This window comes from Bufo bufo, chromosome 6 (genome assembly GCF_905171765.1).
Source record: "Bufo bufo chromosome 6, aBufBuf1.1, whole genome shotgun sequence".
Classification (NCBI taxonomy): Eukaryota; Metazoa; Chordata; class Amphibia; order Anura; family Bufonidae; genus Bufo; species Bufo bufo.
The window spans coordinates 115,118,297-115,135,753 of NC_053394.1; the positions used below are offsets into that span (position 1 = coordinate 115,118,297).

The 17,457-nt window shown below is 42.6% G+C and overlaps 1 protein-coding gene across 1 annotated transcript in view; it reads right to left on the reverse strand.

Moving 5' to 3' along the window:
- The window catches only part of LOC121005564 (cadherin-like protein 26), a 93,863-nt gene that overhangs the window by 34,343 nt on the left and 42,063 nt on the right, over positions 1-17,457 (reverse strand). Inside the window, exons 5-10 of the mRNA XM_040438340.1 lie at positions 13,264-13,395; positions 12,151-12,336; positions 11,493-11,803; positions 7,357-7,499; positions 6,741-6,971; positions 2,572-2,793 (exon numbers count right to left, since the gene is read on the reverse strand). Of these exons, the coding sequence (XP_040294274.1) occupies positions 2,572-2,793; positions 6,741-6,971; positions 7,357-7,499; positions 11,493-11,803; positions 12,151-12,336; positions 13,264-13,395 (1,225 nt within the window). The remainder of the gene's footprint in view (positions 1-2,571; positions 2,794-6,740; positions 6,972-7,356; positions 7,500-11,492; positions 11,804-12,150; positions 12,337-13,263; positions 13,396-17,457) is intronic.

The window sequence follows — 17,457 nt, forward strand, 5'->3', positions numbered from 1 at the left end:
TTATTGCGGTCCACGTGCGGTCGGGCTGCTCCTCCAATAAAAAGACACGCCACAGTGTCAGGGGCTGAGCAGCTCCTCCAGAATTGCCACTTCATTTCTGTGTTTTTGTCTTGTTAGATTTGGGTGTGTTTATACACTCTGTTGCACCTGGTAACCTCCATCACATGGTCTGGCATAGGTGTGGCTCACAGCCTGGCCTCATTCACATTGTACTACCACAGTATTCATGCTGGGCTTTTGTGTGGAAGCTTGGCTGTGAGCTGAATTATATCACCCCCAGACCGTGTTCACACCATAGTTAGAGCAGCGGCTAGGACCCTCTGCCATGCTGAGTGACCGTGACGTGGTGCAGTGATGGGCTCCGATATTCTCCTGACTGGAACATATTGGCGAAAGTCTCAGCTTTTAATACCTGCATTTATTACTTCCCAGTATAGTCAGTAGCATTTCTTGTTGGTGCATTTCCTCTCTGTGTTTCATATGTTTATTTGCTACATTCTGTGTAGTTTGCTTCTTGTGGTGCATGTGGACCGCGTCGACGTCCTCCATTGTATGCATATTTTGCTGGGGTTAGTCGATTATTGCGGTCCACGTGCGGTCGGGCTGCTCCTCCAATAAAAAGACACGCCACAGTGTCAGGGGCTGAGCAGCTCCTCCAGAATTGCCACTTCATTTCTGTGTTTTTGTCTTGTTAGATTTGGGTGTGTTTATACACTCTGTTGCACCTGGTAACCTCCATCACATGGTCTGGCATAGGTGTGGCTCACAGCCTGGCCTCATTCACATTGTACTACCACAGTATTCATGCTGGGCTTTTGTGTGGAAGCTTGGCTGTGAGCTGAATTATATCACCCCCAGACCGTGTTCACACCATAGTTAGAGCAGCGGCTAGGACCCTCTGCCATGCTGAGTGACCGTGACGTGGTGCAGTGATGGGCTCCGATATTCTCCTGACTGGAACATATTGGCGAAAGTCTCAGCTTTTAATACCTGCATTTATTACTTCCCAGTATAGTCAGTAGCATTTCTTGTTGGTGCATTTCCTCTCTGTGTTTCATATGTTTATTTGCTACATTCTGTGTAGTTTGCTTCTTGTGGTGCATGTGGACCGCGTCGACGTCCTCCATTGTATGCATATTTTGCTGGGGTTAGTCGATTATTGCGGTCCACGTGCGGTCGGGCTGCTCCTCCAATAAAAAGACACGCCACAGTGTCAGGGGCTGAGCAGCTCCTCCAGAATTGCCACTTCATTTCTGTGTTTTTGTCTTGTTAGATTTGGGTGTGTTTATACACTCTGTTGCACCTGGTAACCTCCATCACATGGTCTGGCATAGGTGTGGCTCACAGCCTGGCCTCATTCACATTGTACTACCACAGTATTCATGCTGGGCTTTTGTGTGGAAGCTTGGCTGTGAGCTGAATTATATCACCCCCAGACCGTGTTCACACCATAGTTAGAGCAGCGGCTAGGACCCTCTGCCATGCTGAGTGACCGTGACGTGGTGCAGTGATGGGCTCCGATATTCTCCTGACTGGAACATATTGGCGAAAGTCTCAGCTTTTAATACCTGCATTTATTACTTCCCAGTATAGTCAGTAGCATTTCTTGTTGGTGCATTTCCTCTCTGTGGCACTGCAGCAAGAACAGAGAATACAGTCTGGTAAATTAAGTCTTAAGAAAAGACAAAAGAGGCAGGAAGGCCCTTGCATTAAATCCTACATAACATAGGCTATAGAATGGGGAAAAAGAGAAGACAACGGAGCAAAACAAGAAAAATTGCAAAGAACACCACTGCCTCTAGTGGACAAACCTGAGTACAGCAGCAGATCAAGGTTAGGATGCTTGTAGTGATTGTGCTCAATTTATTTAAACATTAAAATTGCCCCCAAAAAATGTTAAAAAAATATCACATTTCTGAATTGTCCAGCATTTGTGAAACTACAACTTCCAAAATGCCCTAGGTCTGTGATGGCTAACCTCCGGCACTCCAGCTGTGGTAAAACTACAACTCCCAAGATGTACACTTGCTTGGCTGTTCTCAGAACTCCATAGAAATGAATAGAGCAGGCTGGGAGTCGTAGTTTCTCCATAGCTGGAGTGTAAGAGTTTAGCCATCGCTGCCCTAGGTCATGCTGGGAATTGTAGTTTCACAACAGCTGGACATCCGCACTTTCTGACAACACTTTCATATTTATTTTATTCACTTATATATTGTTGACATATTACTCAGCCCTTTGCAGTCACTTGCTGTCCCCAGTAGAGCTCACAATCGAAGTTCCCTATCAGTATGTCTTAGAGGGGACCCATGCAAACATGTGGAGAATATACATCTCCACTCAGATATTGTCTGTGGTCAGATTTAAACCCAGGAGCCCAGCGCTGCCAGGCACCAATGCTAACCACTGAGCCACCATGCTGCCCAATGACAATGTAAAGAATCGCATCTACTAATTCTTATGTGTAGTTTTCGTACAGTGCCCCCACAGGAGAAACATTGTATAGCAGTCTAGGGTCCAAAAACAACTGAGAGTTCTGCGGACATAGTTTACATAAGAAATACAATTACTCACAGATAAATAATACTGGAACGAAGAGAAGTAGTGCAATGGCTCCTCCACCCAGAGTTGGTGGGTCTGCGATTTTTTTCATACAGGCCTCGCCACCTAAGCAGTCACACACATGCACAGTGATAGTCTCCTGAGATGCTGTGCCTTGGAGGTCATAGATTTCTAGAAGTAAAGTGTGGTTTCCTTGATAAGCATCTTTCAACTTCTTAACCTTGAGGATATCATCTGAAACAGAGACATTGAGAGGCATTAGTATTTTCTCGTAGTCTAAAATTCCCAGGGTTGTCGAGAAACCATGGCTATGAAATTCTGAGAGTTTTAAAGGAATAGTCCAGGAAAAACTAATACACTGTGCTATCCCTTGTCCAGGGTCTAAGGGGGCAGAGCACATGAACAGCAACAAAGAGTCACGCTCCACCCCTTAAAGGGGTTATCCCAGATATCTCCCCCTTCATTGCTTAAATTGTTCTGCTAGATTTATATCAAGCTGGTAGCTCAAGGGGCATGACTTTTCTGCTGCAGCTCAATGGGTGTGTCCTTCTGCTGCAGTTTTCTCCCTATTACAGCTCAGGAGGTAGTTTAAGGCCTCTCTCACACGAACTATACGGATTGGCGGTGGTCCACCTCATACATACATGGAAGCTGGGTCCACCATAATCTGCCCCTCCATCATGTCTCCACTCCATTATGTTTCACGGAGTAGGTTTCCTTTCTTGGATGTCAATGTATTGTACTTTATTTTTTAGAATTTAGACTTACCGACAGTGGTGGAGCTTCACTTTAAGATTTTTTTTTTTTACAATACATAACAATTCAGTGTTTGCCGTTGACCTTTGTGTTTCTTATTTTCCAAGATTCTGTACATTAGATGTCTAGATATTTTCTCAGCTTCACTGACATCGGAATGTGTCCTGATTTGCAGCTGGTGTCTAACAGACAAAACTCTAACAATGTAAGTTTCAGGCTAAATATGGACTCCTACCTAAATTCATGCCTCATCGTGGTCCTTTTTATGGTCTTTGCCTACGGGGAATAACAAGACGCTTGTAGGTGTGTCTCCTTCTTCTCAAATCCAGCTATTCAGGTATGTCAGTGTCTGTCTGTCCATATTTATGACAGATCACTTCTGGGGGTAGTCAGAATATTTTACCTGTCCCCATCTAAAATATAGACATAATCATAACTCTAGTTTTGATTAATCTAATTCTTCAAGGACAATGCCATATTTGTGTAAGTAATCTAGCATCTTCCAGGGGATAAGACCCACAGGTCTAGTTGTCAACATGCCACCCATCCTCTTAAATACAGTGAGGAACAGAAGTATTTGAACACCCTGCGATTTTGTAAGTTCTCCCACTTAGAAATCATGGAGGGGTCTAACATTCACATAGTAGGTTCATTCCCATTCTGAGAGACAGAATAAAAAAAAAAAATCTGGAAATAACATTGTATGATTTTTAAAGAATGTATTTGTCTTGTACTGCTGAACATTAGTATTTGAACACCTGAGAAAATCAGTGTTAATATTTTGTACAGAAGCCTTTGTTTGCAATTACAGAGGATTACAGAGGTCAAACGTTCAAGATCATCCATGCAACAGGGATTTTGGCCCACTCCTCCACACAGATCTCCTCTAGATCTGTCAGGTTTCGGGGCTGTCACTGAGCAACACGGAGTTTCAGCTCCCTCCAAAGATGTTCTATTAGCTTTAGGTCTGGAGACTGGCTAGGCCACTCCAGAACCTTGATATGCTTCTTACGGAGCCACTCCTTCGTTATCCTGGCTGTGTGCTTCGGGTCGTTGTCATGTTGGAAGACCCAGCCATGACCCATCTTCAATGCTCTGACTGAGGGAAGGAGGTTGTTGCTCAAAATCTCACAATAAATGGCACCATTCATCCTCTCCTTAATACAGTGCAGTCGTCCTGTCCCCATCACAGAAAAGCACCCCCAAAGCATGATTTTACCACCCCCATGCTTCACAGTAGGGATGTGTTCTTGGGATGCAACTCATCCTTCTTTTTCCTCCAAACACGACGAGTGAAGTTTAGACCAAAAAGTTCTACTTTGGTCTCATCTGACCACATGACTTTCTCCCATGCCAACTCTGGATCATCCAGATGGTCATTGGCAAACTTCAGACGGGCCTGGACATGTGATGACTTGAGCAGGGGAACCTTCTGTGCAATGCATGATTTGAAACCATGACAGCTTAGTGTTCTACTGACAGTAACCTTTGAAACTGTGGCCCCAGCTCTCTTCATGTCATTGACCAGCTCCTCCCTTGTAGTTCTGGGCTGATTCCTCACATTTCTTATCACCACGAGGTGAGATCTTGCATGGAGCACCAGTCCGAGGGAGACTGAAAGTCGTCTTTAGCCTCTTCCATTTTCTAACAATTGCTCCAACAGTTGATCTATTTCCACAAAGCTGCTTGGCAATTGCCCTGTAGCCCTTTCCAGCCCTACAATGCAAATTTCAGACCTTTCCATGATTTCTAAGTGGGAGAACTTGCAAAATCGCAGGGTGTTCAAATACTTCTGTTCCTCATTGTATATAAGACTCTGAAAGTGGATCAGTCAACAGCAGTTTGCTGATAGGTTCCAGGTAGCAAGATGCTTTTTTTTTGACACTCGAAAGTCAAACCCAAACATAAATGTGGCATTAGAAGGGGAAATACCATTTATACTTTCATCCTCTGAAAAACACAGGTTGAAAGTGTCCAGTATAAAGCAGTAGGTCAACTCACTCTATGGCAACTGCAGATCAGCAGGCAATTAACTGGAGAAAACTATGAGCATTCAGTGCTCCGATAGAAAATAATACTGGATCTTTATTGTCACTACTTTAAAGGGGTTGTTTAGCCTACATATGTTGATAATGATGACCTATCCTCAGAACAGGCCATCAATATTAGGATCTCCACCAATCAGCTGTTTGCAGGGACTGTAGCGCTCGTGTCTTTTTAGTAATTACCTGTACACCGTCTCCCTTGCAGTGGGGGTGCAATGTATTTAAAGTTGTTCTTCCCTTTCCAGTGATTTGGATAGGAAGGTAAAATGACACTGTACCACCACTACAAAGCAGACGGCACGCAGGTAAACACTGAAGAGGACGTAGCACTTGCATCAGAACAATTCAAACAGTGGATTGGTGGGGTGTCTGTAGTCGGACCCCTAACTATCTGACATTAATGACCTGCCTGAGGATGGGTCATTAATATCTGTAGCCCGAACAAACCCTTTAACTCCATACAAGTAGGAGAGCTGGCGCATTTCAGGTTACACTAACGTTCAGTAAAAGCAGCTAGTAATCTAAAGAGCCCCATTCCACCATGACCACTATGAGCATCAAGTACTGTAAATCCAGGAAATGGTCATTTTATGGTTATTATGATCTTAGCGCCATACCTTGAGTCTTTTTCTCGCATCATTGACCTATAAGTGCTCTCTGAACCATTATCCACTTGTTCCTTCATTCTTTCACCATACTTTGTATCTCTTTTTCCCACTCCATCATCATCCACAATTATCACTAACTTCCCCTAAACTCTGTAGGTTCCTTCATATGGGGATAGACCTCCTCAGCTGCTGGACCTATAGAACCCGTCATTTCTCCTACCAGAGAAGTTACATGCATACATCCAAAAATATGTCTCAGCAGTCTGTGGATGTGGATTAGACTACTGCTCCCTCTAGAAAAAATTGCTTTTTTCTTCCAAAAACAGCTCCACACTTGTCCAAGGGTTGTGTATTGTACTGTATCTCAACTCTACTGAAATGAATATGGCTCCACTGCATTACCACAAACAACCAGTGGATGGGTGTGGTGCTGTTTTGGGAAGAAAGTAGCAGTATTTTTCAAATCCAGTGTTTAACTAACATGTGGTGGTCTAAAGTTATTTACTACTCCTGCAATGATGTTTGCACCTATTAGGGTACTTTCACACTAGCTTTATTCTTTTCCGGTATTGAGTTCCGTCACAGGGGCTCAATACTGGAAAAAAACGCTTCAGTTTTATCCTAATGCATTCTGAATGGAAAGAATTCCGTTCAGTATGCATCAGGATGTCTTCAGTTCAGTCCCTTTACGGTACTGCGACGGAACTGCCTGCCAGATCCTCACAACTTGCGTTGTGAGGGCAAAGATATATCAGTGCAATTGGTTCCTTACCATTATAGTCGACTAGTTTGATGGATTTCTTCTCGGGCTCTTTGTCTAAAACATTGATGTAGAAGGGTCCAGAGTAGGGTTTGAGGTCTTTGTCAATGATGGGTGTGGTGAGAAGTATCTCCTCCTCTTTCTCGCAAGTGGTTATGTAGGGATTTAGCAGTTTTGGAACATTGTCATTAATGTCCTTCAGGTTAACAATTAAGGTGGCCGTTCCAGTCATTGGGGGTTCACCTTAAAAAAAATATTTGTATTAGAACCTGCCATTAATCACTATCTAATTGTCATGCAATATTGAGGGGCAAAACCCAAATAATGTAATTTTATATTAGATAAAAAATGGCCGATGTCTTTTACAAACAGCACCACCCTTGTCTATAACTTCATCACTGACCCTGAGTGAGCGGAAAGGGCTAGTAATCAGATTTTTATTTTAATCTGCCTTTAGGCAACTAATGCCCTGGTTATTCAGCCCACCTCCTAAAATGTAACTTTTATTTATACTATTATTTTCAATTGAACTCATTGAGACAATTTTTCACACACATCCATGTTAACCGGAGGACATATCCATAAGCTATATACCATACCACTCCTATGTGCCTCCTGCTGCACTTACCATCATCCACAGCCAGAACCTTCACAATATACTTGCTGTTTGTCACATAATCTGACTCTCTGTCTAATTGCTCTTTGGTGGTGATGACTCCGGTGTCTTCATTTACACTTAGCCAGTCTGCTGTGTCATTCTCCAAAAAGTACCTGCAAGAATAACATACTAAATAACCTTCCTCGTCAAGAATCAAGACCTTAATGTTTGGAGAACTCTTCTGTGCTCTATAACATTGGCCAGTATTGAATGTCTAATTAAAGGGATTGTCCTTTTATTTTCTCTAAATTTGCCACTCAGTCAGCAGTACCTGTGGAGAAATTCATACTCACCTGCTCACTGCCGCTCCATACCAGCTCCGTGGCTCCCGGACCCAATCTCGATCTGTCAACTTCTGCGCGAGTGGCTTACGTGTGCTACTGCAGTTAATGACTAGCCTCTAACCTGTCCTCCAAGTAACATGCCATTTATGTGCCATTTGAGGACACATCACTGCTAAGGCCAGTTATTGACTGCAGCGGTAGATGTGATCCCATTCGGGCAGAAGTTAATGGATGGGAGCTGGAAGTAAAGTGAAAAGAGCTCGGGAGCCATGGAGCTAGAAAGAGTTGCAGGGAGCAGGTAAGTATGGATTCTTCTACAAATACTGCTGGGTGGGAGAAATGTTTAAAAAAAATGGACAACCCCTTTAAGGGAACACTCTAAGCAAAACTGATACACTGCCATTTTCCATTCTTCAGGCCATGAATGAAGCATAACAAAGTATGCTTGGGACAATTATTATGTGTAATTCTGCTTTCACCAATTTCCTCATCTCACATTAGGATTAAATAGGTTCATTCTAATAAGATCCCTTTCATCTGAGCTCCTGTAATGCACTGCTGGAACTGAAACCAGCAGAATTCTCAATCTAGCTGTGAAGGGAACCCGCCATGTTGATGAAGGCAGCGTGTTATAGAACAGGAGGAGCTGAGCAGATCGATATGCAGTTCTGTAGGAAAAGAATTTAAATGAATGAGACACAGGTTTAGGGATGATCGAATCGACTTTGGATGAAACATCTGAAGTCGATTCGCATAAAACTTTGTTTCAATACTGTACGGAAAAAGTGCTCTGTACAGTATTCGAATGTATTGGCTCTGATAAGCCGAAGTTAATACTTAAGATTAATTGGCAAGTAGCATGTTATAGAGCAGGAGGAGCTGAGCTGATCGATATATAGTTCTGTGGGAAAAGATTCAATATAACCTGTGTAGGGATGAGCGAATTGAATTTGGGTAATAACTTCATAAATTGATTTCTACTGTAAAAAAACTCGGGTTTGGTTCCAAGGTACCGCAGGAACCTGAGTTCGGGAAATGTTTTTTTTTACAGTAGAAATCAATTTATGAAGTTATTACGCAAAGTCTCGCGAGACTTTGCGAAGTAATAACTTTGGCTCATCGGAGCCAATACATTCTAATACTGTACGGAGCGCTCGCTCTGTACAATATTGAAACAAAGTAAAACATGTAACTAAGGGCTCATTTGCTTAGGTTGATATCAATGGTCAATGATCAGGAACAAGAGTTCATTCGAATGTTCATTCCTGATCGTTGCCCACTCAGACAGTCATTGGGGCTGTGTGGGGATGAAAGATTGTTACTGTGATTGTTCATCCCTATGGAGTTTCATTGCTTGTTATGTTAGCAGCACATCCCTGTCTACACAAGCTGATGGGCTGCCAACAAACAATGATGATTTGTTCTGCATAAATGACTGGATCAGACGAGAAATGAGCATTTTGCTGATTTGTTGTGTGATTGGTATCATGTTTACACAGTCCAGTTACCAGGAACAGGCGTTCGTACAAGCATTTGTTCCTGATAATCTTCCTAATCATGTGCCCCATGTAAAAGGACTTTAAAAGAGTATTTCCATCTGGGACATTGATGGCATATCGCTAGGATATCAGGTAGGTGCAGGTCACATGTTTGGACCCCTGAAGTGAACAGAGAGCAGCTGCTATAGGAGTTCCAAAAATAGTCAAGCACTGACTCCGTTTTTTCCGTCAGTCCCATAGTGGTGACTGGAGAGGTGGTTGCGCTTGATCAGCGTGCTTTCCATTCACTGCGGAGCTAAATGTTCATAAATAACACATTTTTACTGGATCCAGCAGGGTTCAGCAAAAACGCTTCCGTTACTGATAATACAACCATCTGCATCCGCTATGAACAGATCCGGTTGTATTACCTTTACATTGCCAAGATAGATCCATCATGAACTGCATTTAAAGTCAATGGGGGATGAATCCATTTTCTATTGTGGCAGAGAAAACAGATCCCCATTGACTTGCATTGGGGTCATGCCAGATCCGTCTTGCTCCGCATCCCAGGACGGAAAGCATACTACAACATGTTGCGCTTTGCTCTCTGGTATGGGAAAGCAGCTAAACGGAACGGAATGCATTTTGGAGCATTCTGTTCTGTTCAGTTCAGTTTTGTCCCCATTGACAATGAATGGGGACAAAACTGAAGAGTTTATTTCCAGTATTGAGCCCCTATGACGGATCTCAATACCGGAAAACTAAAACGCTAGTGTGAAAGTACCCTTAAGCACAGCTCAGTCCCATTCAAACGAATGGACCTGAGCTGCAATATCAAGCACTGCCGGTATACAATGGACGGAGCTATGCTTGGTATGCTGTGAAGATCGCTCACCAGCCGGGTGTCAGACCCCTACCAATAACATATTGATGATCTATCCTGAGGATATTTGATTGACACAGAAAACCCCTTTAACATTTTATGAATACAGTATTTCTATGTGGCAATCACAAGTGGAGATGTCCTTTAATTTAAAGCAACAGTATGAAAGTGAAATTGTCTCTGCAAATTAAAATATGAGTGGTCAGGTAAAAGTGGCTTACATTGATATTGGCATCCTCTTGGAGCCACAATTTCTTTTTCATAGTTTATTGATATACTGTACAGTATATCATATTTTAGGTCCAGAGCTCCACAGCCAGGGTAGTATCTCACCAGCTGTTATCACCAGTCAGCCATTCTCTGGCCACCCATAAATAGTAACTCAGTCTACATTTAATGAAATTTACCATTAAAGGGGTTTTGTGTTTCCATAATCTCTACTTGTTAGAAAAGTACCCCCTACTGGGACCCCAATTCATCAACTGCAAACTGTCGGGAAACCTGGCATTAAGGGGCACATTAATTAAGACCGGCGTTCTAGACGCCGGTCTTAATAAAAGTCCATTGCTGGAGGAGGATCCGCCGAAGTTATGAAGAGGCGCAGGCCTCTCCATAACTTTGGCGCATCCAGCTCCAGTTCTAAATGTAAGACAGCTTCCGAGCTGTCTTACATTTAGACAATTTTCTACACTTGAAACCAGTGTTGGACTGGGCTGTCAAGGGCCCACCAGTAAAAGTTATTTTGTGGGCCCATCGTACGGATACATTCAAATATTACCTGCTCACACAGCAGCAAGATGCTACCAGATGACTGAATATGGAGGTTGCCGCAGAAACTTTGCAAAGGTAGGTCCTGGGGAGAAGAGGATACCGGCTAGCTTTCCTCTATACCTAGAAGTCATCTCAGCTCTAATTGAGTCTAGAATAATAAACTGGGGCGTTTCTTCAATAATCTATCACGTTTTGTATATGAACATAGGCTGGTTGAGGTGCTGTACATTGAATATATGTATGTAGTGCAGGAAGTCTACTGTGCTATGTGCCACTTGTGCAGGGGGTGGGAGACTAGGAGCCCACCTTGCTCAGGGGCCCACCAGGGGATTCAGTTCGAGCCTGCCTGAAACAGGCCCATGCCCATGCCACGCCCACAAATTTAGACCTGACATGAGCAGAGAAAAGTCACAAATAGCGGTGTAACTAACCGTTGCGCCATCTGCATCTTAAATACGCCTAAATTAGGCGCATTTCTGAATAATAAATGACCCCCTAATCTGTGTAAAGCTGTACAAGACAGGCTTTCCAGATAGAGAGATGCTTTTTGCAAACACAATACACTTTGGCCAAGAGACATAAAGATATAGATGAGAGAATCCCCTCCGCAATAACTCAGTATTCCCTAATAGGGTATATGAAAATGGGCTTTCTAAACTGAACACCCAGTTTAAATACAGTACTTACTTTATTTTATTAGATGCAACTATATCAGGGTCTTTGGCTTGGACAGTCAGCAGCACAGTGCCTGGTTGAATCGAATGTTCCTCTAAAGTGACTAGGATGTTCTGAGGTTTAAAAATGGGAGCATCATTCATATCGAGGACATCTACTGTTATTTCGTTCTTCTGTTTCTCTGGCTGTGCTCGAGCTTTAGGTATGTCTAGAACCCATAATCCTGCTAAGGGCTTCTTAAGGACTGTGCAATTGTAAATTGGTTCTTCATTTTCAACCGTGAAGATGAGATTACTCTTCGTGCTTTTTTCATAATCCAAGGCCTATTGATACAAAATATCTATGTTAACCAAAAAATGGAGTCCTAACATTGTATTCAAATTATTATCTCCTAGGTTGAATTTTCAACATAAGTCCTTGATGGGTCGTTTCATTTGTCTTCGAGCTCAGCAACTGAGACTTGCTTATAGGGAAAGCATATTTGTAGCCACCACCACCACCAGGAGTATAAGAGCATCCTACATCCTCCCTTTAAAAAAGACTTCAAAGTTCTGAAAATTTCAGTCAGGAGAGGCCCAACTAAACCTAAAAATGGAGAGGCGCCCCAGCAATATGGATCAAGCCATGTGGGCACCACTAGCTTATAAATCATAATATATTTTGCATTTACCTTAATCACCATAAGAACACCCTCATTTGTCTTTTGATCTGTTAAAATTGTATAGTGTTCATCATCATCTCCATCTATGATAGAAAATTTGGCTTGCCATGCTGAGGTGAATTGGGTATCCTTATCATTGATTCCCAATCGCAAGATGGATACGTTTACAGCTTGCTCAGGAACCTTGGCATGCAGCTGTAGAGAAGAATTTATATTTTATACATCCTTTTCAGTACACCAGAGTCTGTCATAAAGTTCACAAAAAGATCTAGATTTTTCAAACAAGATTCTGGAAACAACTTCAGTCTTCTCTTAGGGCTCATTCAAACTCCCAAATTATTGGTAATTTTCCTGATGTATGGATTCATAATACAGCATAGTCTCATATTGGCCCACACCATAGCTCAAATTACATTCCCATTAACATACTGCAATGGAGGTATTCTTGCTTCGAATCAGCATACATCATGGCAACACATAGAGCCTATGAGCCATAATACAGACCTGTAAGGATTTCATATGCTAACATAGAAGGCCCTAGCATGCAATAATGCCATGTGATAGACCTTTATTCTAGGTAGAGACAGAGAATCTAGGCTAGGAGAACCATTTTCCCCTTCATCGACAACTCCTTCAGTTTCCTCACACAAGGAACTTAAAGCATAAGGATGGTTTCAGAGCCAGTGGCTGCCATATAGGCACTTAGCCCAAACACCCACTATAGTCAATTTATTAGAAAGTAAATTTACCCATTAGTAAATGTTCAGATAGTAGGAGGAAATACCCACAAACAAGAGAACATACAATTTCCACACAAATGTTGTCCTTGCTGACAACAATGCTAACCACTGAGCCACTGTGTTGTACCTTCATATTTGTGAGGGATAACGGAGGATACATTAACTGAGAATCCCAACAACAAGGTTAGAAATGTGTGAAATATTGATACCACTTGATGATCACCATTGATGATCTTACTGATTGAGTTTACCATGATGGTGAGGAACATCCTCTAGCTCAATGGATAGGTGGAGAGGCACATGATGAAGACCACTGGGCAAGATACAATCAGCCTATTTAATTTAGAGAAGACTAAATTATGCATTGTTTTTAAGTACGCACTGTTTTTAGTGACAATGTTGGCAGATGAGTGTTCCTATCAAGCACTGTGATTTGGACCTCACAGGTGCTTTTCTGTTGATTTTCTACACCATTGTCTTGGGCTTCAATCACCAACTTGTAATTCTTATTAGTCTGTGAAAAGAAAAGATATACTGTTACTCATTTTATTAGGACAGTTGACATTGCATTTATTCCAGGATAATGTACTGGAGGATTCATACCACAATTGACACTAAACCACATTTGGGTTACAACAACCTGCTATCAATGGGGTCTTCTTTTTTCAATTGAAACAGTGCCATGATTGCCCTACTGTGTTGCTGAAAGGATTTGACTTGTGATTGCTCCCGAGGGCGTTGTTGAAGTGGTCTTCTGGTATTCACCCTTTTACCCCTGTATGGGGATCTGGACTTTACTGCAGGGGGACAACAGGCTGCTAATTCTAGGAACAGTCTTTATTTAATAGCTACTAACCCATGCAGGTCAAGAGACCTTAGCGCATGACACCAATAGGACAGGACAAGTTTGTGCGACATGGTTAAACAGACAATAGTTTGAGAAAGGTGGCACATGGTCTATATAGTTATCAGACAGAGGTTAGGACATGGGAGTTCAAAACACTCAGTAGCAGAATACCTTCACAGAAACGAGAGAATCAAAGAATCTTATTACTCAGGCAAACCCTAATCAAGCCTCAAAATTGAGGTTCTGTCACCTCCGGCAGCTGCCTCTTGAGCCCCGCTGGCCAGCGAATACTAATGAAGCGCTTCCATTTTGAAAGCGCTTATTAGTACTGGAGGACCAGGAAGCGGTGAACGCTCTGTACTTACCCTCGGCTGTCGGCTGTGCAGGGCTGCGCACAGCGTGAGGCTCTTTGTGGTGTCAAGTTGTGCGCGCCAGTTCAGAGCACACAGCCGAGTGCCAACATCAGGAGGAAGGAAATCGTGGGCAGCGAAGAGAGGCAGCGTCCAGGAGCAGAGAGGTAAGTGTTTTTTTATTTTATATATAATGGGGGCTAATGAGATGCATAATGGAGGCTAATGAGAGGCATAATGGGGGCTAATGAGAGGCATAATGGGGGCTAATGAGGCATATGGGGGCTAATGAGGCATATTAGGGGTAATTAGAGGCATATGGAGCTAATGAGGCATATGGGGGCTAATGAGAGGCATAATGTGGCTAATGAGGCATAAGTGCTGATAATGGGGCTAATGACATAGAGGCCATATATATATATATATATATATACATACACATGTGCGTGCGCGCGGTGTGTGTGTTTGTGCTTTAGGGTGCACACTCTAACGCAATAGGCTGCGCACGCCTATGGGTATTGCAGCTCAAGTAAATGGACCACAATTGTAACACAGCCTATGAACAAGAGTGGTGCTGCTTCAAGAATAAAAAAAAAAACAGGTTAAGGACTCATGCACACTAAAGTATTTTTGTTCCGTGTCTGCTTTTTTTTGCGGACCGTGTGCGGAACCATTCATTTCAATGGGTCTGCAAAAGGAAAGTTACTCCATGTGCATTCCGTTTCCGAATGTCCATTCCACAAAAAAATAGGACATGTCCTTTTATTGTAAGCATTACAGACAATCATAGGACTGTTCTATTAGAGGTCAGCTGTTCCATTCTGCTAAATACGAAATACACACGGACGTCATCTGTATTTTTTGTGGATCTGTGTTTTTTCCGGACCGCAAAATACATGCGGTCGTGTGCATGAGCCCTACACTATGCTGGGTCCCCCGGACAGTGTCGAGGTGTCACCAAGTGTGTCTTCTCTCCTGAGGAGATGGTACTCTTATTTACTGGAGGAATTCAGGTGCAAAACAATACAGGCATTGCACTGAGCGTCTTCTTCTGGACACTTGTGCAGTCTGGAAGAGTCTCTTAGGCTACTTTCACACTCACGTTTTGGGCGGATCCGTCATGGTTCTGCAAAAACGGATCCGTTACAATAGTATAATCGCATGCATCCATCATGAACGGATCCGTTTGTATTATCTGTAACATAGCCAAGACGGATCAGTCATGAACTCCATTGAAAGTCAATGGCGGAAGGATCAATTTTCTATTGTGCCAGATTGTTTGAGAAAACGGCTCAGTTTAGTCAAACGGACAGCAAGGCTGCAGGCAGCGTTTTAGTGTCCGCCTCCAGAGCGGAATGGAGACTGATCGGAGGCAAACTGATGTATTCTGAGCGGATCCTTTTCCATTTAGAATGCATTAGGGCAAAACTGATCCGTTTTGGACCGTTTGTGAGAGCCCATGACGGATCTCACAATCGGAAAGCCAAAATGCGAGTGTGAAAGTAGTCTTACACATAATATGGGTCGTCTCTATCCACAGAACACTAGGGCCTCTGATTCTGACTGCTTATACAGCTTCTAACTGAACTAGAACATTGTAGTGGGAGGGGTGAAGCTGGTGAAACACAGCCTAACAGAAGCAATTTTGCAATTTCAGTTTGCCATAGACTTGTATACCTGGCGATGGATCCTAGCTTCTCAGCTGTCTTACATTTAGACCATTTTCTAAGCCTAAAAGCGTCCTTAAAAATGATTTTAGGAATTTAGGTCATAAGCTTATGGCAAGGACATTTTCCAAAATACTACCGGTACCACGAGCCACACAAGAAAGGCACCGGGAGATTAGGGAGGTTAACAAGTGGCTCAAGAACTGGTGTAGGAAGGAGGGGTTTGGGTTCCTGGAGAACTGGGCCGACCTCTCTCTCGGCTACAGGCTCTATTGTAGTGATGGACTGCACCTCAATGGGGAAGGGGCAGCTGTGTTGCGGGAAAAGATGGCTAGAATGTTGGAGGAGTGTTTAAACTAGGGACTGGGGGGGGAGGGTAATTATGGATGGGAAGATAGTGCAGATAGAGACCGAGGCAAGGTAGTGGGACGGGAGGAGGAATGGAAGGAGGGACTAGAACAGCTCAGAAGGAGGGTGTAGTGTAAAAAATATACATAAACCTCTTAAATGTATGTATACTAATGCCAGAAGCCTGACTAATAAAACTGGGGAACTGGAATTATTGATGTGTGAGGAGGACTATGACATAGTGGGAATAACTGAGACATGGCTGGATGATAGCTATGACTGGGCAGTTAATGTACAGGGTTACAGTCTGTTTAGAAAGGATCGCCAAAACCGGAGAGGGGGAGGGGTCTGCCTTTATGTAAAGTCCTGTCTAAAGCCCACAGTCAAAGACGATATAAGTGAGGGATATGAACATGTGGAGTCACTGTGGGTAGAAATACATGGAGGCAAAAAAATAAATAAATTACTAATAGGAGTTTATTATAAACCACCTAATATACCAGAGTCCAAAGAAAATCTGCTACTAAATGAGATAGACGAGCCGGCAAATAATAATGAGGTGGTTATTATGGCGGACTTTAACTACCCAGATACAGACTGGGAAACTGAAACTTGTATATCTCATAAAGGAAACATGTTCTTGGCAATAACCAAAGACAATTACCTTTTCCAACTGGTTCAGGACCCGACTAGAGGGACGGCCATACTGGACTTAGTAGTAAACAATAGACCTGACAGAACAACAGATGTGCAGGTTGGGGGGACACCTGGGAAATAGTGACCATAAAGTAATAGCCTTCCAATTATAATTGTGTTTCTTCAGAGAGGAACAAAAATACCAAACTTCAAAAAAGCAAAATTTAGCCAACTAAGAGAGGCTATAGGCCTAACTAACTGAGACAAAGTCCTCAAAAATAAAAATACAGCCTAAAATCTAATTGTGAGAGGTATATACCTTATGGGAATAAAAGGTTAAGGAACAAGAAAAAAACAATGTGGATAAATAGAACTGCAAAGAAAGCAATAAATGACAAAAAGAAAGCATTTAAATCACTAAGACAGGAGGGTAGTGAGGAAGCACTAAAGAACTATAAGGAAAAAAATTGAATACGTAAAAAACAAATAAAAGCAGCCAAACTAGAGACTGAGAGATTAATTGTCAAAGAGAGCAAAACTAACCCTAAAATGTTCTTCAATTATTTAAATGGTAAAAAGTATAAATCTGAAGGTATCTGCCCTCTACAGAGTAATGAGGGGGGAGTTGCAGAGAGCGATGAGGAGAAAGCAAAGCTATTAAATATTTTTTTTTCCACTGTATTCACCGAAGAAGATAAACTGTCAGATGAAATGCAGAATGTAAAAGT